The sequence below is a fragment of the Podarcis vaucheri genome (genome assembly GCF_965113315.1).
Source record: "Podarcis vaucheri genome assembly, chromosome: 13".
Lineage (NCBI taxonomy): Eukaryota > Metazoa > Chordata > Lepidosauria > Squamata > Lacertidae > Podarcis > Podarcis vaucheri.
In genome coordinates, this window is record NC_138751.1 from 50132861 (window position 1) to 50157024 (window position 24164).

Genomic DNA, 24164 nt, shown 5'->3' on the forward strand with positions numbered 1-24164 from the left:
CCGCGCCCCCCCCCCCCGCATTTCTCTAGGGATACCCTTTCCGCGCTCCCACTCACCCCCCCCCTTGCCCCACGGCAAACCCGCAATATCGCCTTCCGCGCGCGAGTCTACAAAAAACGCGCAGTAGCTCTTTTTGCTCGGGACTGGGGGCGGGGCGGGGAGGAAACCGCCTCCGCCTCTCGTTTTCCTTCCCTCGTCGCTGACCCCGCCTCCTCCGATGACGCCACAAACCCTCCCGGCCAATGAGCGGCCTCCTCCTCCCCCGCGAGGCGAGCTTTTGAAACGGGGTTGAAGGAGAGGAAAAGTCCCGCGCGGCGGAGGCGGCCCCTCCCCTCACGGCTGCCCCAACGTCGCCGCCATGCACTCCCTGGTGAGACGGGGGGAGGGGGGAGAGAGGGGGAGAAATGGGGGGGGCGGGGAGGGGGTAACATGGGCGCGGCGGGGGGTATCTGTCTCCCCCCCTCCAAAAATCGAGGAAATGATTAGAAATCGATCGTTAAATAACTGACCAATCGCGCCCCCTCCCAGTTTAAATCCTGGCTACGCCTCTCGTGAGGCGATTTCGCTCGCGACAGCCTTCAGTTTCGCCTCAGTTTCGCCCCTCGTTTCTCCCGACTAGATTCGAACCGTAAAAGTTCGCTTGACGTAACATGGAGCTAACTAACCTATAGCGGTTTCTTTCTTTTTGGGGGCCTGCCAGTGGTTACTAGGACGTCCTGACTTCACTATGGACTATGACTTCTCCCTATCCACCCCTTTTTCATTATTATTATTATTATTATTATTATTATTATTAAACTGTGGGTCCTTCGTATTTTAGGCAGAATGCTTCCAGCTCCAACGTTTTCATTCTGCGACCTGAGCAGATTTAGTTGCAGTAAAGTTGGAAGGGAAGCTGGGCTAGCTCTTTGAAAAGGGAACAAACATGGATTTTGGTTCTGTTTACATTTTTAAAAACAGCCACCAATATGGACAGGTGGCATAAAATAGCAAGTGCCCTTGAGACGGTTCATATATATATATATATATATATATTTGCTTTCGTAGATTTTCACGGGTACAGGAATGCAGGTTTTGGTGTCTTCGGGTGTCTTCCCGTGTAAGAGTCGGGGTGTCTGGGCGACGTCGCACAGACACCCCGACTCTTACACGGGAAGACACCCGAAGACACCAAAACCTGCATATATATATATAGTTCATATATATATATGTTCATATATATATATATATATATATATATATGAATATCATCGTCATATATAACTACATATATAACTACATATATCATGAATATCATGAATAACTACATATATCATGAATATCATATACATATATCATGAATATCATATATCATATCATCATATATGAATAACATCATACAGTGGTGCCTCGCAAGACGAAATTAATCCGTTCCGCGAGTCTCTTTGTCTTACGGTTTTTTCGTCTTGCGAAGCACGGCTATTAGCGGCCTAGCAGCTATTAACGGCTTAGCGGCTTTAAGAAAAAGGAAACAAACTCGCAAGAACTCGCAAGACGTTTCGTCTTGCGAAGCAAGCCCATGGGGAAATTCGTCTTGTGGAACGACTCAAAAAACGGAAAACTCTTTCGTCTTGCAAGGCATTCGTCTTGTGAGGCATTCGTCTTGCGGGGCACCACTGTGTGTGTGTGTGTGTGTGTGTGTGTATATATATATATATATATATATATATATATATATATATGTTCATATATATATGAGGAACATTTTGTCACTAATTGTATAACAAAAAGGTTTAGTAGTGGTAGTAATGTCATAGACTTTTAGTATCAGTTTTGTGGTGTGTGTGGAAGTCATTATTTATTAAATTTGTACTAGATCTGGTACTAAATCCAAGGTGCATCTGGAAAAAGCTCTGTGTTCATTTACTGACTCATCTGATTTTTCTCCTGAAATATTTACATCGGAGATGTAACAATCCACCTCATCCGCATAGAGGGTGATGCCCACTTCTGAGAGTTTGTATTCTTTTGACTACATTGTGTTGCCACATCCTGAAGTTCCAGTCGCATAATATATAATCAAATGGATAGCAGACATCTATACCTGGTTCTGCTTGCCAGATTAAATGTCTTAGAAGATTTACCATCAATTGAAAGTATACCAGCTGAGTTAGTATAGATTATAATGTATGCCAAAACATCTTTCTGTCAGAGGCAGAGCAAGAAATAAAAAGTTCGTCGCTGAGACAATGTATTTAGTACCCTAGGTGAGTCAAGTTATTTTGGCACCTGACGCAGAACATCCCACAAGTGCCTCCCTTCTCCCGTGAAGTGAAAATACAACAATAACTAAAGAAATAACTTGCTGCCTTTTCATGACACTTTAGCTGCCATAAGCAGCTGCCTTACTCTGCCTAACAGCAAGTCAGGTCCTATCACTCTTCAAATACAGGACAGCTTTTTCAAACTGTTCATTACTGAATGTATGATTTTACTTCTATTAAAGCTGGCTCTTCCTTCACTATGATTATTCAAACTTCTGCTGTTTGTGTGCAGCCTTGAGTTGCCTTGATTATGTTTTGTATAGCTTCGTGGCATATGATTACTGCAATAAATATTGTCATTTTCAAGAAGCATATTCATAAGAATTATTTCTTTTTTGTCATCAGAATCACTTAAAAGATAACTACAGAGCAAGATACTGCAACAAACAAGGGTAATTAACTTTTGTTTATTAAACTTCTATTATTCAGAAGCAACCAAAAATGTGGATAGCTTTCCAATAGTTAAGTGTGTCTCATATGTCAGTACAGTGGTACCTCAGGTTAAGTACTTAATTTGTTCCGGAGGTCCGTACTTAACCTGAAACTGTTCTTAACCTGAAGCACCACTTGAGCTAATGGGGCCTCCTGCTGCCGCCGCGCCACACAATTTATGTTCTCATCCTGAAGCAAAGTTCTTAACCTGAAGCACCATTTCTGGGTTAGCGGAGTCTGTAACCTGAAGCATATGTAACCTGAGGTACTGCTGTATTTCATATCAGCCAGGATCAAAAGAACTGTGCTACTAATTCCACACACCTAAGAAATTTGATGATTGAGCCTGTGTCTCTTGAACATATCCCCACTCCTAATGAATAGTAAACCACTTTTCAAATAGAGTTCAATCATTGCGTATCCCATCATGAAATCAAATCACTGTTGTTTGACTGCTTTGTATAATGCAGCATTATCAATATGCTGAGAAGGCAATATTTGCAGGTTGGAATAATTTTTGAAGTCACTCATATCATTTGTCTTTCCCTCCTGCCAGTCCAAATAAAGTTCCTGATATACAGCAAGGAGAAAATGTATTGAAATATATACAAGACTGCTTTACATGTAAGTTACCTATTTTGTGAATTGTTTACAATGCAGTATGCAATATGTGAACTGTTCTGAAAAAAATAGTTTGATCATGATTCCACAAATTGTGGATGGGGTTGGTAGTGAACCATTGTTTTCGTGTCAGCTATAAAGTTCAATTCCACTGCAGTACAGCTTGCCACAGTTTCTGAACCTATCAGATTCTGTAGTCAGAACCACGGGCCAAATCCACAAATTCTTCACATCTTGTTTGTACCAGAACGTATACATGCACTGTGCTTTTAAAGCTGTTTTTAAAGGGCTGTTTTAAAGGGCTACAGTACTTTAAATTCCTGCCCATATGTCACAAAAGTGAAAAAGAATTCCACATTTCCAAGAACAATAAGATTTGTGGTGCCTTAAAGATTGCAGTATGTAGGCAATCTCATAGGCAATTCACTTGGTTCGTTAAAAAATAAATAAATCTTAAATGCTAAATTAAATACAGGTAGTGAACATTTTGAGTGGGATTTGTGTTCCTGATCCCCACATGTGTTGGCAGAGTGCATGTAAGCCCACTACGCCCCTATTACACCCCTTTCTGGCCACTTCCAGCGTTGGCATGATGTACACATCAATTGGTTGTGCCTGAAACTGCTGTTGCCTTTATAACCAAAGGCAAAAGTGGATGTGCTTGTAGTGGTGTAGGAAGACATGAATTGGGAGCATCTCTAAGCTTTCTAGATCAGTTTCTCTCTGATACTTGTTAAGGTTCTACTACTATTGTTCAAGATGTCACGGTAAGCTATGGCTTAGAGAAACATGAATAAGTGTGTTCTCCTGGACTCATATGCTTCCTTCCCCCTCTTTCAGCATGGCCAGAAAAATAAATTTGGAAGCTCCTGCTTTTAATTACCCATGTTTTATTATGTCATCAACTAATTCATGGTCTGTAAAAAGCTGCTGTGCTAAGAGCCCAGTCCTAGGGACAATGAGATGTACCCAAACCCATTAAATCAGGGGGCTTGCTGAGCTCTGTGTAGAATTGTCCCACAAGCTTCTTGCCACACAGTCATATTCCTCTTGAGGAATCTTACTCATTTTATTTTGCACTCCTGGCAGGTTGGCAAACACAATTTTGAATCCCTTAAAATGGCATTTTAGCTTAGGATATTTGAGCCCTTTCTAGCTAAAAGAACCAACGAGCGGGTACTACTAGATTTTTCTTCTTAACCATCCCCCCCCCCCGTCTCTTTAGCTTGTGCAGAGGAAAATACAGTATGCTCCCCAAGCATATCATGTTGCTCATCCCCTTGCTCAGACTTCAGTCAAACTCTATCTCGTGGGAGAAAGGTAAGCTGTTTCTCTTTTTAATATGGCTTTTTTGTGATTGTCCATGTAGCCATGCATGTTATGCCATTTAACATATCCAGTCACGTTTGGTCAGCTGAAGTTGAAAAAGTGACACTTCTGTTATGCTGCTGGTTTAAAATTTTCTTTTTCTTTGTTAACCCGTGTTACTCAGACATGGGCATGGTGTTATTGGTGGTTTATTTGATAACATTTCCCCCTTCAGCCCATATGAGCTAATCTGAGAGCCCATATGAGCTAATCTGAGGGAAAAGTGATTTGCAGACCAGAGCCACTGCTGCCTTAAAAAGAAAATCCTAGCTTCTGTTCTGCTCTGCTCTGTTGGATTTGTAACATCTTTAATGGGTGCTGGTGCTGTAGGTTAAACCACAGAGCCTAGGACTTGCCGATCAGAAGGTCAGCAGTTCAAATCCCTGCAACGGGGTGAGCTCCCGTTGCTCGGTCCCTGCTCCTGCCAACCTAGCAGTTCGAAAGCACGTCAAAGTGCAAGTAGGTAAATAGGTACTGCTCCGGCAGGAAGGTAAACAGCGTTTCCGGGCGCTGTTCTGGTTTCGCCAGAAGCGGCTTAGTCGTGCTGGCCACGTGACCCGGAAGCTGTACGCCGGCTCCCTCGGCCAGTAAAGCGAGATGAGCGCCGCAACCCCAGAGTCGGTCACAACTGGACCTAATGGTCAGGGTTCACTTTACCTTTAATAAACTGAAGCTGAATTCAGACAAAACTGTGGGTGAACCATTGACCTAGTGTTGGTATCATGATATTGGTTTCACATTTTTGACCTGGCAATATATTGCGACTTATGATACGTGTGTGTGCGCTATGCCTGACAAAAAAAGATAAGAAATGTGGCAATAGGTGACTCTTTTGGAGTTCCACAACTCAGAAGGTGCTCTTGCTAGTGATCTCTACTACCTCCGTAACTTACCACGTCGCTTAGACACATGAAAAATTGGGACAGCTCCTTGACTACTGCAGGAGCCATGAGCTCCTTGAGCTGTTCACAACAGCATGGATGTTCACACTGTGTGTGTTTTCTCCTGTATTAAGATTGATATTGTATAAGATAGCCAGCATGATTTAGGCAGCCCAAAACTCAGAAACAACATTTTATTTGTGAAGCTTGTTTGTACTGTGTTTATTAACAGTGTATTTTTCTATTATGTTGCCGTTTTGATTGTCAGGAAGAACAGATAGAGCCAGAACCAAGTAAGATTAACTATGTGCAGAATGTATTTAATACCAACATCTCCTTACCATCACCAGAAGGAAATGACAGGATTTCAGGTGGGCAGCATGATTTTTCAACTGGTAATCATTTGGGTGAGAATATGAAAACGTTGGTCTTTTGTACGTTAATGCTTCCAAAACGTTCTGAAGTACAAAAAAATTGAAATTAAACATAGATCATTTCCAGATAATTTGAAAAGTGAACGTAGCAGTTCCGATCTCTGCTATGTTTCCATTCCCCATGTAAGAAGTGAGGGAAGGGGAAGAAAGATGAGTTTTATTATAAAAAATGTAGGGATTTCAGTCCAAAATTTCTGGGGGCAAGGAGGTGGGGAGGGAGCTAAAGAACAGAACAAAAATGGAAATGGAGCACATAAAAACCATGTGAAATTTTGGAGGACAGATTGAACAGAATAACCCACTTGAGTACAAATGTTCAGGTCTGAAGTTCCAGTTCACACTAAATACCTTATGCTGTATGTGTGTGGAATTTTGGAAATCCTTCAGTTGTTCATTATACAGCTTACATAGGGGCCATGTGTGAACTGAGTTACCCCATAACTACAAAATAGCCTTTGTTTGGGGTTTCACCTGAAGTCTGAGCATCTATCTCAGAAGGTCCATCCTTTCCTGTATAAACCTGGAATCTGTCCGAGGTGATGATCGGGGGGGGGGGGGGCTGCCACATTTGGAAGTTAGGTGGCTCGTTTTGATATTTCGTCTTTGCATTATATTAAAAATGAAATATAACATGCCCTCAAGCCCTGTTGATAGAAAAACTTTATTGAAATATTCCAAACTTAATTGGAAAACAAAACAAAATGCAGCGGTACTTCGGTTCTCGAACGGCTTAGTTGTCAAACAAAATAGCTCCCGAACGCCGCAAACCCGGAAGTAACGTGTTCCGGTTTGCGAACGTTTTTCGACGCAGCTTCCGCTTGAGTGCAGGAAGCTCCTGCAGCCAATTGGAAGCCGCGCCTTGGTTTGCAAACGGTTTCGGGAGTTGAACAGGCTCCCGGAAGGGATGAAGTTCGAGAACCAAGCTACCACTGTAGATACTTCTGATTACTTGAGGCATATTTTCCTGGAAAGGAAAAAAAAATGTAACCTTTTCTCAGATGTGGCCAGCTAGGTGCAGCGCCTTTCACCCCAGTGTAACTTCACTTGATCTAAACAGTAACCCCCTAGTTGATCTAAACAGTAACCCCCTAGTTGATCTAAACAGTAACCCCCTAGTTGCTCCCCCATTGCCTATTTGGCTATTCAAAGTTCCCGCCAACTCTGGCATCCTCCTTCCTCTTTCTCATAGTGCAGAGACTGTATACCACCCACCACTCAAAAGATGACAGAGCTCATCTGTCAACAGCATCACCTTGTCTCTTCAGGGCATGCAGAAGCCTCAGTGATGTTTTGAAATAAGATGAGCCTGTCCTTCTGAAGCACACCCCCTCAAAAGGCGGTGGGAAGGTGTGAATAATCAGTGGTATACTTTCGGTTAAGTAGGACAGTTTTAATCATTCTTGCAGCTTTAGCTTTTAAATATGTTTCAATATACACTGCTCTCTTGGAGGAGAATACAAATCCATTTTAAAAAAATGTAGTCACAACGAACATCCTTTAAAAATCAGTAATGAAAAATGTCTGGGCAGGCAATGTTTGGCTGATAATAGTGTGGAATAAGAATAGTTCTTAGGTCAGAAATAGTAACAGTTATCACTATTCTGTTTATTTGGTTTGTTCCACCATTAAAACAGATGCGGCAACGTTAAAAGGTGCTGAAACACCAAGCAGTGAGCATGCGGATTCCATAGATGAGGATGTCCCGGTGATATTCGGAATACCTGCTTTCCTGAATGAGGACAAAGAGAAATCTCATAGGGAAATGTAAGTTCTGATGAAAGTGAAATATTGTGCAGCAATATTTATGCTCCCACTTAACATCACACTGACGAGTAAACAAATGGCCAACTTCTATAGTATAATTGAAGCCATACATGTATGGACTGGCTTGGAAGAAGGACTTGGTTTTGTCTGTAATGGTGCACTGGGTTTCAGAGGTCGTTTCAGGGTATTGAGATAAACCTGGAAAACCAAAATATCAGTGTGGCTTAATTCACCCCCCAAATTTGGTTGTATCTTTATTTTTATTTATTGGATTTATATCCTACCTTTCCTCCCAAAGGAGCCCAAGGTGGCATGAGGAGGCACCTGATAAAGATTTACAGAGCAGCAGAGATGCTAGAAAATCTGAGGAGCATCATGCAAGGAAAGAAACAAAGGAGCTTTCAGCATGTTTTCCTATCTCTTCCTGTCAAAAGAAAATAGCAGAGTCTGTAGCATCATTAGACGCCATGACAAGATCTTCTAAAGAACGGTGAGATAAGTTTTGTACTGCAAGCATAATATCACTGTATTTTAGTTTTGTGTAAGGTGTTTGAGCGTTTGTAATTTGAAACATAGCCACCAAATTATGTTGGCATCCATCTGTCTCGGGAAACAATGGGGTGTGCCTCTGGGGGTGAAGTTAAATCACTGAGTTAAGAGGAGTGAAGTGAGGTCCCTGGGGCACAAGTCTGGACATTGTGTATGCTGCCCAGGCAACAAGACCCACCCCCCTCGGCCTCGTTAATGTGATCCAAAGGAAAGCAGAGCAAGACATTTCACATTAGCTTGTCATTTATTTACTTATTTTATTATTTATTTTATCTTCCCTTAGGGGACATGTCCACCACATGTGGAATAAGGTTCCCTCATTTTGTCTGCATCTCCAACGCATGTTGCTGATATTTATTTATTTATTTATTTATTTATTTATTTTGGCTGATTTGGATGGGGTCAGGTACCATCTAAAAATCAGATAACATGTGGTGAAATTTAAGTCTTTCCCCATAATTTTCCTCATTTTTCATCTTGATTGGATAGCCACAATTGTGTGCCCATTTCACCTTCATCTCCTAGTCCTTAAGGTTCCAGTCCAGTAATAATCTGTGTGGTTTTGATAATATCTTTGTATTATTTAATATTATCTTTTTTAAAAAAATCCGCTGTCTTTGTGTCAAGTCCATTTTTTTAAAAAATAATATCTTTATTGAGTTTATAAACAAAATAATAATAAGAAATCCTCGTGGCTGGCATGTTCCTTCCCTTTTTTGGAGATGTTTGTGCGCTTTGTTCAATTGAATAAACAAAAGCATATTGGATCTCCTGTCTGCAGGCTCTTATTGGCATCAGGAGCGCCTGGGACAATAAAAAGGTCTGATTAAGAAAGAAAGTATACTGCAAAAGTAGAGGCTTTCTGACGTTAGAAGAATGTGTAACAACATATGGTATTAATACAACAGTGGTCTGGCCCCTATATGGTGCAAAGATCTTCTGTAGCTTCCCTTTCTGTAGGGGAGAGGTCTGGCAATGTGTAAGTTCTTTGGGAGAGGGATATGATGGCAGTTTTTCTTTCAGGTCTCTGTGCAGGCATGAATATGGGAACTTGCACAAACCAGGGACTCCTTCCCACATAGACCATCATCTTTTTGTCTAAGATTATGGACCTCAGATTATGCCCCAGAGTTTCATCTCGGAAGCTGTCCAGATCCCACTGTGCTACTTAATAGCCAACTAAATACCGTAAATTTCGCTCCATAACACGCAGATTTTTCCTCCTAGAAAGTAAGGGGAAATGTCTGTGCGTGTTATGGAGCGAATGCCTACAGATGGCGGGGGAATCTGCTGCAGTCGTGAGCAGTCCGTGGCTCGCTTTGAAACAGCAAAGCGGGTGTAAGCGGCTCCTGTCAGCTAGGGGAGCCGGGGAGGAGGGAGAGAAGCAGAGCGGGAGTTGGCTGCTTTAAAACAACCCCGTGCTCTCTGTCCCTGCCTGCAGTTTTTTGCTGTCCGATTTTGGATTAGGCACTGTAGGGGCTGTGTGTGTGTGTGTGTGTGTGTGTGTGTGTGTGTGTGCTTGAGCTATCGTTCTCCTCCTCCTGCTTCCCCTTCACTCTCCCGACGTTAGAATCCACACTCTGTGTGTCTGTGTGTGCGTGAGGGCTGCTTCTCCTTCTCTTGCTTCCCCTTCACTCTCCCGACGTTAGAATCCACACTCTGTGTGTCTGTGTGTGCGTGAGGGCTGCTTCTCCTTCTCTTGCTTCCCCTTCACTCTCCCGACCTTAGAATCCACACTCTGTGTGTCTGTGTGTGCGTGAGGGCTGCTTCTCCTTCTCTTGCTTCCCCTTCACTCTCCCGACCTTAGAATCCACACTCTGTGTGTCTGTGTGTGCGTGAGGGCTGCTTCTCCTTCTCTTGCTTCCCCTTCACTCTCCCGAACTTAGAATCCACACTCTGTGTGTCTGTGTGTGCGTGAGGGCTGCTTCTCCTTCTCTTGCTTCCCCTTCACTCTCCCGACCTTAGAATCCACACTCTGTGTGTCTGTGTGTGCGTGAGGGCTGCTTCTCCTCTTGCTTCCCCTTCACTCTCCCGACGTTAGAATCCACACTCTGTGTGTCTCTCTGTGTGTGATTTGCTTCCCATTCACTCTTCCTGCGACTTTAGAATCCACACTGTGTGTCTCTCTGTGTGTGAGGGCTCCTTTTCCTCTTGCTTCCCATTCACTCCCCCAGCGCCCCTGCGACTTTAGAATTGACACTCTGTGTGTCTGTGTGTGTGTGAGGGATCGTTCTCCTTCTCTTGCTTCCCATTCACTCCCCCAGCGCCCCTGCGACTTCCAGCGCCCTGCAACTTTAGGGCCAGTTCTCTCTCTCTCTCTCTCTCTCTCTCTCTCTCTCTGTGTGTGTGTGTGTGTTGACCTCACTGTGCTTGTTGGGGGAGAGTGTTGGTCGCACTTTTTCTTGATTTGTCTCAGAGTGGTTACTATCGTGGTTTCCTTGCTGGGGAGGAGGGAGAGATGCAGAGCCTGCTTGTTCTAAAGGAGCAAAGCCGGAGAGGAGCCTCTCCTGCATTATTAGCAGCACCCTTCTCCACACCCCCCCCCCACGTGTGCTCCTTGTCCCTTGAGTGCTTTTCCTTCCCTCCCCACTTAAAACGTGGTTACAAAGCACGGATCCACATGGATCCTCAGGATTTTTGCACTGGGTCACCCCAAATTCACCATCAGATCACATAGCATGTCCATGGCTACAGCCTGCACAAAAAACACACACGCACCCACTGTTTCATGGGGCCGCAATGGGGCAAAAACGTGGTTACAAAGCATGGACCCACATGGATCCTCAGGATTTTTGCATTGGGCTACCCCAAACTCACCGTCAGATCACATGTCTGTGGCCACAGCATGAACCACAAAAATCATACATCCACTGTTTTGTTTAGAATATTTTTTTCTTGTTTTCCTCCTCTAAAAACTACGTGCGTGTTATGGTCAGGTGCGTGTTATAGAGCGAAAAATACGGTACCACCTGAAACAATTTGGAGTAATTCTATCAGGGTTGTTGTATCCAGTACTGTACTCTCGCACTCCCACCTCAAACTGTAGAGCAACCAAATTTGTATTTTGTAGAGCTGACCTGTGCAGCTTATTCTTTTAATTCCTGTATCCATTTCCACATAATCATACACACAGAGACCCAAAAGATGACAAGTTGCTTATCTATATAGCTGAACTGAATACCTCCTCCCAGTTTTAGCTCTAGGAAGTTAAGAGATGATACCCTATGCTGGCACAAGATCCCACTACGCAGCTGCACAGAGGACCACTCAAAGACCAACACTTTCTGATAAAGAACCTATGTTTTTCTTTCCTTAAGGAATCTCATAATGTTAAACATTTCCAAATTGCCTGAGGGATTGTATTTTTCTGATCAATAGTGGGAGAAGTCCTTTAGTATTCTTTAGCAGTGGAAGCTGCTGAGTTTTCCTGTTACTATCAGGCCCTCAACATTGTTTTTAATATTAATTATTTGGATATATATATATATATATATGCAGAAACTTTTTAAAACTTGAAGCAGATCAGAAGCCAGGGTACCTGATTTGTGGACCTAAACCTTTTGAAGTTTACTTACAATAATACAATATGAAATGGTTGCTGATTTGGAAAATATCTGGGTGTATTGTCAAAACAGAAGCATCTCTGAGAATAACATTTGGGGTATGTGGGGTTGTTTTGCTTTCTTTCTTGCTGTTGGTGATATGTAAGCAATCAAACATCTACCTTTCCTTCCTAGAAATACAGCCAGTATAGAGCCAGAAGACGAGTGCGAGTTTGTTATAGAGGAATCATTTGGATTGAGTTCTACATCCTGGATTTCAACATCCCCAAGGAACAAAAAGCAACAGAAAGTCAACTTAATATCTGCATCATCTGAAGGGGGAAAAAGAGCTAAGCAGCAGAGTGTCAGAAGACAAAATAAAAGGACATCAGAGAATCTTGTTACACCAGCGCCAATAAAGCAAAGCAAACCGAAGTTAATTAACACTGCTGAAAGAACAGTTAACGGAATGCAAAATGATTCAAGGACTAATGAAAGAATCACTGTGGAAGGCGGCCACTCGCCGCTAACTGTAAATACCATCCAACAAGTCAGAAAGCAAACACCTTCCAAGAGTAAGTCATCTGTCGGTATATGCAGTGAGGATTGCCAAGTGTCTGCAAGTGGAAGCCACGCAGGGGACCTTCTGTTCTTACAGGAGCAGGACCACAATTTTTCATTGCAGCCACAGGCCGTCGTAAGTACAGCCCAGAAGTCATCCCAGTGTAAGCGATCTGTGAAGCAGAGCTGCTCAAAAGTTAAGCCTTTGGTGGTATCGCGTGATGAAGGCTGTCAGGATTCTGCAAGTCCTATAGAGGTGCACTCAGAACGGATTCATTCTTCAGGCCACAATGTTTTGGAAGCGCCATCGTCTGCGACACGTACAGGTGAGCAATTACCTTGCAGTAAAAAACCTATGAAACAAATACATTCAAAAAGGAAGCCATCGGTAGAAATTCACGAAGATTATAGGCAAGAATGCACACCTGCAGCTGTGTCCCCACGGGGTTGTCAAAAGTCTATAGACGCCGAGGATCCTGCTCCTGTTTTGGGGGAAAAATTATCAAAGCGCAAGCAGTCCATTACACATACAGCCCAAAGGTTGTCACGCAGCAAATCAGCTAAGAGGCGAAAGCCTAAAAGAACGCTGTCTCGAAAAGATTTGGAAACCCCAATGAGTATTGTTAAAAGACCTAGAAGGAAAAATAAGGTGCTGGTTTCAAGTGATAGCTCTGGAAGCGAGCATGGAGGAGAAGAACAGTGTGGTGAAGAGGGTGAAGCCACTGGAGGAAGTAAGAGGGTGCCGGTTTCAGAGCAGATATCAGAAAACGAGAGTTCTGAAGGGGGTGGAAGCCCCTGTGAACCAATAAGCGAACCAAGGAAGACGTTGCCACGGGAATTAAGACCGACTTCCTTAGCAAGTGCTCAAGAAAGTGGAATTGCCTTCTACCAAGAGGATTATCCTGAACAGTATGTGGCAGAAAAAATATTAAATACTTCTATGGAACGAAAAAAGAACAATACGCGTTCCTTGCAGTAAGTGCTTTCATCCATTTATGTTGCATGTTAATTTGACTCCGGGGGTGTATAAATATTAAATCAATAGAATGGGCCCTTCACTTAGGCGCAATTTACTAATCAATCGTGACCTTAGGCACATGGCCCAAAAATGAATAAAATAAATAAATTGCGGGGGGTGAGGGTGGTGGAACCTGCCATAGAAAGAGCTTTTAAGTCCTTTGCCTCACTTACTGGGTTCTGGGATGCTCCCAGAGCCTTCATGCCTCCTTCCTAGAGGCCAAGAAAAAAAGTGTTACCTTTCTTACCTGGCTTTGGGAAGGTGGTGCAAGGGCTCTGGGAGTGAATCTGGTAAGCAAGGTGGAGGGCAAGGCCAGCTTCAGACAAGTGAGGGTGGTCATGTAGGGGTTTTTTTGGAGGGGGGACGGTCCTGGCTTTATTCAATTTTGCCTTTGCTCATAGAGCCCACTATATGTTCTTGCTGCAGTTGATGGTGTGTAGTACATGGGTTGTGTTTCTTCCTTTGCTCCTAACCTAGAATTTTATAACCATATCCAAATCGGAGTTTCAGTCCTGCAGTTCACCCTTGATGCCTTAGGCCATGTTTAAGGTTATGAAAAGCAATAGAATTGAACTTAGGGAAAAGTTAAATACAAGAAACCCTTGAGTCCACTCTAATAGCTCTTGATAAGTTAACCATTTCTCGTTGCCTGTCGCCTTTTTTCTATGAAACGCTTCTTGTTTCTACATACAGTTTCTTTTAGTATGGTACTTTTAATTTGCATGGATAATTTGTTTTGATTTTTTTGCTCTCTAAGGATTTTACCATTGTTCTTTTCCTTTAAGTGGCCCTGTTTCTAAAATTAAAACTTCTTCAAAACATCAGATTGCTGTTAACAGGGAGGATTCAACATCAGGTATGGTTTATTGATTGGTCTGGTATGCTCTTTGAGTTCCTTTTACTGTATATCTGTGTACGTAATTGTAAACAGACACATACATGTATGTATTCTGTGCCAGTAAATGGCGCTTGTGTCATTCAAGCAATAATTGCTTGTTCCTTGATGAAGCAGTCACAGGCCTAATCCTGAAGAGGCAACTGAACTACCACAGCCCTAAAATTCATGTTTGGCTTCGCTTGCTTTGTGCTGGCCTTCATTGTGAGGTAAACATTAGCCTCTCCTTTGAGCATTCAGTACAAAGTTTTCCAACTTCCAGTGTTTTCTTGCAGTCAATGTGACTTGGGCTAAATGCATGCCAAGTCCCAGCTTTTGGGGAGGTTGTGGAAGAACTTTTAACCATGTAAAAGGTAAAGGAACCCCTGACCATTAGGTCCAGTCGTGGCCGACTCTGGGGTTGCGGCGCTCATCTCGCTTTACTGGCCGAGGGAGCCGGCATACAGCTTCCGGGTCATGTGGCCAGCATGACTAAGCCACTTCTGGTGAACCACAGCAGCGCATGAATGCGCCATTTACCTTCCCGCCGGAGCGGTACCTATTTATCTACTTGCACTTTGACATGCCCCGTCGCGGGGATTCGAACCACTGACCTTCCGATCGGCAAGCCTTAGGCTCTGTGGTTTAACCCACAGCACCATGACACCCTCCTTAAAATGATCTATTTTCCAATAATCTGGACCTCTTGGATTAAACGTGTGCCAAATAGCAAGGCTATAACACACTGAAAAGTACTCACATCATTTTGGTGCCTCTGTGAATGAGTCGGTCATTGAAACCCAGGGCATCATGTAGAGCAGGGGTGTCAAACTCAAATTCATCGGGGGCCGCATCAGCAGTTTGGTCACCCTCAAAGGGCCGGTTGTATCTGTAGGACTATGTGTCCACTCTTTATTATCATAAATTATTGTCACTGCATTCAATTATTACTGTTTTTTGTAATAATGTAAGTAATAACTAGCTCTGAAAGCAGAAACATAGAATAATGGCAAGTAGATATTCAAATGTACAATTATTGTACAATTTATCCTCTAGTATAAATTGTAGAGGATCCTCAACAGGGTCCCTTCCAGCTCTACAATACTGTACTATAATTGTAGGTGAAAGGAGCTGAAAGGGCAAAATCGCTTCCCAAAGGTGTCTTTCCACGTGAGAAAAGATTTAAAGTGAGGCAGGAAATAGTTAAGCAGGGAGATGTGGAGAGGTGGGAGAGGGCTGAGAAAGAGAGAGAGAGAGAGAGAGTTGCCCTGTTAATTTGTTCGCAACTTCAAAAACACAGCCCATTACTTAAGAAAAGAAACCCATGAGGTTTTTTAGGTTACGTATGCCAAACTGGTTGAGCTTTTTTAAGGGAGGGTTGCTGTGCCTGGAAGAGGGATGAGGTCAAACATGGGCGCTGCAAAATCAGCCAAGGGAGTGCAAACGCAGCAACGAAAAGCAGACCGCCAGGGTCCTAGCATCTCCACGACGGTCGGATACATGGAGATTCTTTTTACAGAAAAACAAATTCTCTGGCTTGTAGGCTGCCGCGCATGCGCTGAAGAGGTGGCTTTCTTGTGTCAAAAAAAAAAAGTGAGAATAAAAGGTGAAGGCTGGCGGCCGGCGGCGGCTACACGGGCCACATGACGAGGTCTGGTGGGCCGGATTCGGCCCGCGGGCCTTGTGTTTGACACCCGCGATGTAGAGCAAGTGGGGCTGATCAGGTCCTCTTCAAATGTTATACAAAAATTACTGTCTGGGACCAATGGGAGCCATAACTCAAGGACATACGGAGAGCACCACATTGACTACCCCCATGTAGAAAAATATGTAAATCAGTGGTGGCAAACTGCCAACATGTGGTTAGCACACTGGTTACAGATGGACCAGAAGATCAGGTAGATCCACAGTTGGTTGGAAAATGAGTCAAACTGTGCTCACCAATGGTTCCTACAGGGCTCTGTTCTGAGCCTGCTACTCTTTAATATTTTCATCAGTAATAAAAGGGTAGAAATTCTACTCCAGTGGATGGCTCAAAGCTGGGAGGTAAAACTGACTGATTTTACTGTGTTCTGTTGTGGTTTTGATTATGATTTTATGGTTCTATGGTTCTTTCAGTTAATTTGTGTTAGCCCTCTGCTGATTGGAGGGAGGGTGGGATATTAAAAATGCGAATTAATTTGTATTTTACTATTTAGATGAATCTGAAGACTTGGAAGAGGAGCAAGGTGTAACTTACTTAAATGCACTGAAGCGCAAAATGAGTAAGATTTCTTTCTTTCTTTTTAAATGAAGACTGCATCAAATGAACTCTGATCTCTCTGTCTGCAAGATGGCATGTTAAGAAGGCCTATTGCCAGTCTTAGAACTGGGGAGATATATATATATATATATAGAGAGAGAGAGAGAGTGCTTGCATGCTTGCATTTATACTGAATTGGTGCCAGTGATGGCTGCTGTGGCAGTTCACTTAGTCAAACAGCATGAGGACACTGTCCTAGTGTCCTATTTCTCACACAGAGGGCTGGGACCCACCAGTGGGCCTTAGACTGCTTTCAGGTTGGCTTCAGTGCCACAGCTTGCCTAATGCCACCTCACTTTCCTTGGTTAGGCCAATGTCAGTACCAGCAGCTCATTGCATGCTGCCTAAAGGTAGTCAGGAGACAGAAATTGGTGAGAGGTGTCAGTTCTCTGCAGGCAAAGGGCCAGAGAAGATGTTTCCACCTGCCACCTACTTCTAGATGGCTCTGCTCTTTTAAAGTTAGGCCCACTTCATCACCGTTAAGGAATACATGAGAGGACAGTGCAAATACTGATTGAACTCTGTAAAAAATGGTTAATACAATATGGGGTGGGAGGAACTCTCCCCACAATTGTGTAGCGGCTGTAGTTTTGGACCTTTGAGTGTGCAGATATCGTTTAAACTGCTGGTTCATAAAGTTTGCTAGCTGACCTTGACTCTTACAGCCTCTCTAACCTATTGCAATGTTTAAAGTGGGACTGGAGGCAGATATACTGATCCAAATTCCATGGGTGGAGGGGAGGGAGGAATAAAAATAAATAATAATTTTCTGACACTGCATTAAACTGCATCTATTATTTTAAGCTGCAGGATTATAAAGTGTGTGGCAGGTCCAAACATTATTTTCATCCTTGTATGTGTTTTCTTGTTCTGCTTCTGGGTTTTTACCCAACCTAAATCTGTTCTTCATTACCTGTCTTGTTTATTAGTATTGCCTTCCAACACGCCCAATATTCGCCGGACCAAAAGAATGCGTCTTAAACCATTGGAGTACTGGCGAGGAGAACGCGTGAAATACAAGATGAGACCATCAGGTGTGAGGTTCTATACAAAGCTCATATATGTTATCTGGTTGTGGCAAATGCAATGCAGCCCTATGTTGTTGTTGTGGGAATGCTTTAAAAGTAAAAGTCAGCTCAGTGTAAAAAATAAATATTTACTTTGCCATGCATGGCATTGTAATTTCTTCTTTTTATCTCATTTCTATAGCCCTATATGTTAGTGGCTCCCCTTGTGTCAGGAAGGGCGGTGGAGAATGTTTTAGCTCTGCCCCTTCTGTTACCTCACATGCCCATTCTTGTTGCCATACACATATTGGAAGGCAGGCTTATCTGCAGCAGGGAGCCTGAGGGCTCATGTAGTTTCTCTGTGTTATTTTGGACCCTGGTGATAGAGGCTTCTTAAGTGGCGTGGTAACCTGCAGGTGGCACTGTGGTCTAAACCACTGAGCCTCTTGGGCTTGCCGATCAGAAGGTCGGCGGTTTGAATCCACGCAATCAGAAGGTCGGCGGTTTGAATCCACACTCCTGCCAACCTAGCAATTCGAAAGCATACCAGTGCGAGTAGATAAGAAGAAGAAGAAGAGTTTGGATTTGATATCCCGCCTTTCTCTCCCTTTAAGGAGTCTCAAAGCGGCTAACATTCTCCTTTCCCTTCCTCCCCCACAACAAACACTCTGTGAGGTGAGTGGGGCTGAGAGACTTCAGAGAAGTGTGACTGGCCCAAGGTCACCCAGCAGCTGCATGTGGAGGAGCGGAGACGCGAACCCGGTTCCCCAGATTAGGAGTCTACCGCTCTTAACCACTACACCACCACTGCGGTGGGAAGGTAAACACTGTGTCCGTGTGCTGTAGCACTCGTCACAGTGTCCCGTTGCACCAGAAGCGGTTTAGTCATGCTTGCCACATGACCCCCTCAGCCTGAAAGTGAGATGAGCGCTTCACCCCATAGTCAAATTTGACTGGACTTAACTGCCACAGTGCGGGTGGCGCTGTGGGTTAAATCACAGAGCCTAGGACTTGCTGATCAGAAGGTCGGCGGTTCGAGTCCCCGTGACGGAGTGAGCTCCTGTTGCTCGGCCCCAGCTCCTGCCAACCTAGCAGTTCGAAAGCACGTCAAAGTGCAAGTAGATAGATAGGTACCGCTCCAGCGGGAAGGTAAACGCCATTTCTGTGCACTGCACTGGTTTGCCAGAAGCGGCTTAGTCATGCTGGCCACATGACCCGGAAACTGTACGCCGGCTCCCTCGGCCAATAAAGCGAAATGAGTGCCGCAACCCCAGAGTCGGCCACGACTGGACCTAATGGTCAGGGGTGCCCTTTACCTTTTAACTGCCCAGAGGTCCTTTACCTTTTAGCCTGCAGGACCACGTCAGGCTCCCTAACATTTGGAAAGTGGCAAGGGCACCACTTATTTTATTTCCCCTTTATTGAGTGTTCCTCTCATGTTGCTTGCATTTGAAAACCACGTGGAATTTGAATGCTTTATAGCATTCTTCAACATGTATACCAGTGCTCTTTAAATATGTTGAACTCTGGCCACTTTTACACTTGCTCTATTGCCCTGACCCTCCCAATATATTGGTAGATATCTCTTGAGCAGGCAACTACACAAAATGCCGCTACAGCTTTCATTTCTGCACAAGAATAAAGTCTCAAGCTGTTTCTTCTCAGCTTGGTAAAGAGAGAGTTAACAGCAGGCATGCAACTCTCACTCTTTAGATAAGCCAGAATTTATGAACATATTTTTAACCCACAAGCATAATTTCAAGATCTCATTTTATTCCAAAGACATCAGAAAGTATACAGCTTAATTAGCAATTTAGGTTTTGGTAACATGTCTGCGTAGTTCCTATAAAGAATAATAGTTTATATTTGATGTTATTTCCATTATCAGTTGTCAATATTATTTTTACTTTGATGATAGTGTGGTTAATCAAAATTATTGTAAATGTAATCAAAAATGAATGCAGTAGCTAATAAAGCTAACATAAAAGAGAGGCTGTAATGATTTAAAAATCTGTTCGCCTCCTGCTTGAAGAAGAAAATTCTTATTTCTAGAAGGGGGCTAGAATGGGAAACTAACACATTAAAGTAAAATGGAGTCTGACTACAGGAGTGTCAAATGTGGAATGCTCAGACAGGGCTCAATTTGCCACAGGTAGGAGCCATTTTAAATCCAGAAAACCACCCCATAAACTTCTTCCCTTGCCCAATATCAGTTTGAGAGGTTTGATCAAGGAATTGTGAAATAGAATCCTGGCAAGAGGCACTTAGTAGTGAACTGTGTTTCTTGTAAGACATCCTAATGGGAGACCTCTTTCTTCATTGGACTTGATAAGAACTAATCTGCTAGAGGTTCACCAGTTAGTTATTCCATCATCCCTTGATTCACACTAAAATAATCTAAGCTGGTTATGAGAAATGATTCCTAAAATTAATTGTTATTTCAGGTGGCTTTGTAGTCGATGGGGTAATATCACCTGAACAGAGAGAACCCAGGAAACGAAAAACTAAAAGGACAATACCTCTTCTGGAGTTTGGTATGATAATCATTTATATATGTATATGGGGGGCACTGGAAAAAAATCCCCAAGTATACTTCATTAGATAGCAAAGGTTCAAATGCTACTTTTAGTATTAACATCTTATTGTATAGTATACTATGTGCTCAAATGGACGGATGTTGGTCCTGACTTTGCGACACTCTTTCCTTTTTTTAAAGAAAACTTCCAAAGGATAAATACTGCACATCATATGCTAACTGGTGTGCTTAATTAGAATATGGATGTAATTTTTACTTTGGCAGATAAAGATAGCTATGAAACCTCTTCTCTACTAATAGTAAAGATTAATCAAAGGAGTCACTCTGTAGGCCCTGAGCTTTTTTGAGATGACCAGAGCAAAGGCCTTAACAATATTATGAACTTACTTGAGTCAACCTGCGGTAAATTCACAGCCCTTCACTGTCTTAAGATCCACTTTTAGTGACCCACAAATAAGTTTGCCAGTTCCAAGCATATTTCTTAATCATAGGATCTGCCTCAGTCCAAAATACGAGGTTGGTGGGGGCACATCTCTTAACTTTTTGTTAGGCTTTGGCAGAAGTAAACAGCCTCAGTGCTTTCAAGTAGCTCCTAAGCTCTGCACAAGTACAGGTATGAACTCCTGATCACAAAAGAAGCAGTGACTTAGGCAACCTGCAGTTAGAAGAGGATTTCATGAGACTTGCAAAGAACACTTACAACCTGCATGGACTTAATCCTGAAGAATTTGTTGTTGTTTAGTCGTTTAGTCGTGTCCGACTCTTTGTGATCCCATGGACCACAGCACGCCAGGCACTCCTGTCTTCCACTGCCTGCTCAGTTTGGTCAAACTCATGCTGGTAGCTTTGAAAGCACTGTCCAACCATCTCGTCCTCTGTCGTCCCCTTCTCCTTGTGCCCTCCATCTTTCCCAACATCAGGGTCTTTTCCAGGGAGTCTTCTCTTCTCATGAGGTGGCCAAAGTATTGGAGCCTCAGCTTCACGATCTGTCCTTCCAGTGAGCACTCAGGGCTGATTTCCTTAAGAATGGATAGCTTTGATCTTTTTGCAGTCCATCCTGAAGACTATTTATTCCAAAAGCTCACATCTAGAAGTGTAGTCAGGTTGACTGAATCTTCCAGCCCTGCCTCTTGGGCAACCGCTATATGACCTGGGATCCAATTCTGTTTGTACTTCTGTTTTGCAGAAGTACCCGACGACTCAGCTGTTTCCTTAAAAAATCGTTCTCAGCCAGCTGTTGTGTTTGATAAAGATACCAATAAAGAGGTTCTTCTTGGTGAGTAATGTGACACAGGTTTAAAGGCATGAATAGCAAGTACAGTCATACCTCGGGTTAAATATGCTTCGGGATGAATATTTTTGGGTTGCACTCCATGGCGACCTGGAAGTAACTGAGTGTGTTACTTCTGGGTTTCGCCGCATGCGCAGATGCTCAAATGACATCATGCGCGGAAGCGGCAAATTGTGACGCGTGGACGCGGGTTGCATTCGCTTCAGGATGTGAACAGGGCTCCAGAACGCATCCCGTTCGCATCCAGAGGTGCCACTGTATATTGAAAACTTGCTCTGTGGCCTTTCAAGAACCATGATGATCCTGCATATACTCCCCTCCCCCACCCGCATGCAGAACTGCTTGTATCATTCCTTTGCTTTTCATATTTCACTTTTTGAATACAGTATACTTACCTTAAATATTACAACTCTCTGATTTTGCCATTGACTGCAATGCAAACTTTCAGTGCGCCGCAGAATTTTGCATGCTTACCTTTTGATGAAGCAAGCAGATTTTTGCATACGACTAAGATAGCACATGTTATATTGCAGTGTACATTATCTGACCTTGTCATCTCCTATGAATATTAAGTCATGTATTTATTTTCCGGTTTTGTAACAGACTGTGTGAGCAGGAGTAATTCACATTTGCTGTTCATCAATGATGACACCGTGTCCATATACAAACAGCTGAATACCCCTTTCTTTTCTGCCGGCAAACTGATACTAAAGCCATTAAAAGAAAAGGGATTTCAGTATTCCCACACAGATACACTGGTGAGTATACCAGAAATTGTATATGTTTTTGCATCATGAAATTGTTACGTTCTCACGTTTTTCCTATGTATGCTATCATCTTGGTATTTTACCAGTTTTGTTAATATTCCCACTTGTGAGATGGAGCAACTGTTTTTTCTCAGTTGTCAATCTACATCAGGCATGTCCAAAGTCTCTTTCGGGGGCTTAATTCCGCCCACTGGTCGGTTCAGTCCGGCCCCTGTGGCAGTTTATTTTCTGGAGCAAAATAAAAAAAAAACCCTCAACAACTTCAGTCCTAAACAAAGGTTAACAATTTTGGTTGGCCCTTTAGTCGGCCCTCACGGCTTTTCACTTCATCAAATCTGGCCCTCTTTGGAAAAGAGTTTGGACACCACTGAACTACATGACATGTGTATTTCTGTGGTAAAGTATCTCAAGGCTTTGCAGGGCAAAGAATGTACCGGGACGCTTGTATATATTAAGAAATCTTAAATGATTAAACAATCCTATAAGCCCAAAACACCTGCTTACTACGGATGCTGCCCATTATATTTTTGCTGATCCTACTGCAGACACAACAGAATTACATACCTTGGAGGAGGCTGCTTGCCGCATCTCTGCATGAGTCCTTGCTTTGGGCTTCCTTCCAGTCAGGAGGCATGTTTGATCTAAACAGCGAGTTTCATGGAAAAAAGAATTGGGCTTTTAATGAAATCGGGAAACAATGTTCCTCAGAAGCTTGAGATACCCTGACAAAGGGTATAGATTTCCTGTGTTGATCCACCATCCTTTTAGCTGAATGCAGAACTGTGTAATCTTTTTCTTTTAATTTTTATCTAGTCCGAGTGCCCATCACTTTTAAACAGAAAACAGATTGTCACTGGAATTTACAGGCTAGCCACAGTCAGCGTTTTACAGTTGAAATCTGAAATGCATTTGCAAAAATTCTATGGCTGACATCTAGTGACGTCTGACTGCTTGTGCAGCAGAAATCCACCTGTGCAATGGGATTTCTGGTTTCTCTTTTTTTGCCCTTCCTGACCCCCATGTGCCCCACAAATCTCCAGAGGGTCCCTCAATCCTCTGAAACAGGTTTTTGGTTGTGCAGGGCTCTGGGGGGTGGGGGAGCAGAAAAATTAGAAGTCCCATTTTTGAGTGGGTTCTTTCTCATGCTACGTTGAATCTTGCACTATGCCTTACATATGATAAAAGATGGAAAAGATATTTTTTAATTTGTGAAAACTAGAACTCTGCATTTTAGTTTGTTGTTGTTGTATCACATGTAACAGTCACACAATTACAGAGGGGGAAAACAACTGCAAACAATCAGAGTCACTTCAGAGTACAGCAACTTTGTCAGTGTATATGTGCCAAAACCATCTCAATCTTAAGAAAAACAAAAATAATACATTTTAGTTCTAAGATTGCTAGTTCAAGACGTTCTGTTAAGAAGTGCATAAGAGCACTGCTAAGACAGATGGCTTCCTGTGGTAGACCCCCCCCCCCTTTTTTTAATGCAACAAGTAAAATTATTGGAGCAGTCTCCGGATGGGGGTTGTGGCAGAGATAACTCTGCCCCCTCACCTCTTTCATTAACAAGGCAAAAATGACTGTACATGTTAATGAATCCATCACACTCTTTGCAATGCATGGTGTATTTACTCTTTCCCATCCCCATAAGCTTCTGCTGCTGAGTTAATAATTCATTACTTTATGGATTTCCCCTTTGAAGCAAGGGCAGCTTGCTTTTTCGTTAAAAGAAAACGTATTTTCTCTCATAATGCAATGCCAGCAGGTAAAGCTGTACAGAGATTGGATTACCTCCCCAGTGTATTGATTCTGTGCCGAGTAGTGGCGGTGGAAAGGTCTGTCGTAGGAAATTGCCCAGGATATTGGTTCCCTTCAACCACCCACCCCTTCAGTAGCGCCCAGGCATGCACA

General features: G+C 43.1%; 1 protein-coding gene across 2 annotated transcripts in view; it reads left to right on the forward strand.

Annotated features, from left to right (window-relative positions):
* Positions 1–220: 220 nt before the first annotated feature.
* Positions 221–24164, forward strand: part of CENPC (centromere protein C) — a gene marked incomplete at its 3' end in the record, with an annotated part of 29306 nt that continues 5362 nt past the window's right edge. For both annotated transcript variants that reach the window (XM_082194783.1, XM_082194784.1), the window contains exons 1-14: positions 221–370; positions 2649–2695; positions 3292–3359; positions 4582–4676; positions 5874–5976; positions 7674–7803; positions 8102–8293; positions 12090–13430; positions 14259–14329; positions 16546–16611; positions 17579–17683; positions 20101–20190; positions 21379–21468; positions 22087–22241. In XM_082194783.1, coding sequence (XP_082050909.1) covers positions 359–370; positions 2649–2695; positions 3292–3359; positions 4582–4676; positions 5874–5976; positions 7674–7803; positions 8102–8293; positions 12090–13430; positions 14259–14329; positions 16546–16611; positions 17579–17683; positions 20101–20190; positions 21379–21468; positions 22087–22241 — 2565 coding nt within the window. In that variant the 5' untranslated portion in view covers positions 221–358. The remainder of the gene's footprint in view (positions 371–2648; positions 2696–3291; positions 3360–4581; positions 4677–5873; positions 5977–7673; positions 7804–8101; positions 8294–12089; positions 13431–14258; positions 14330–16545; positions 16612–17578; positions 17684–20100; positions 20191–21378; positions 21469–22086; positions 22242–24164) is intronic.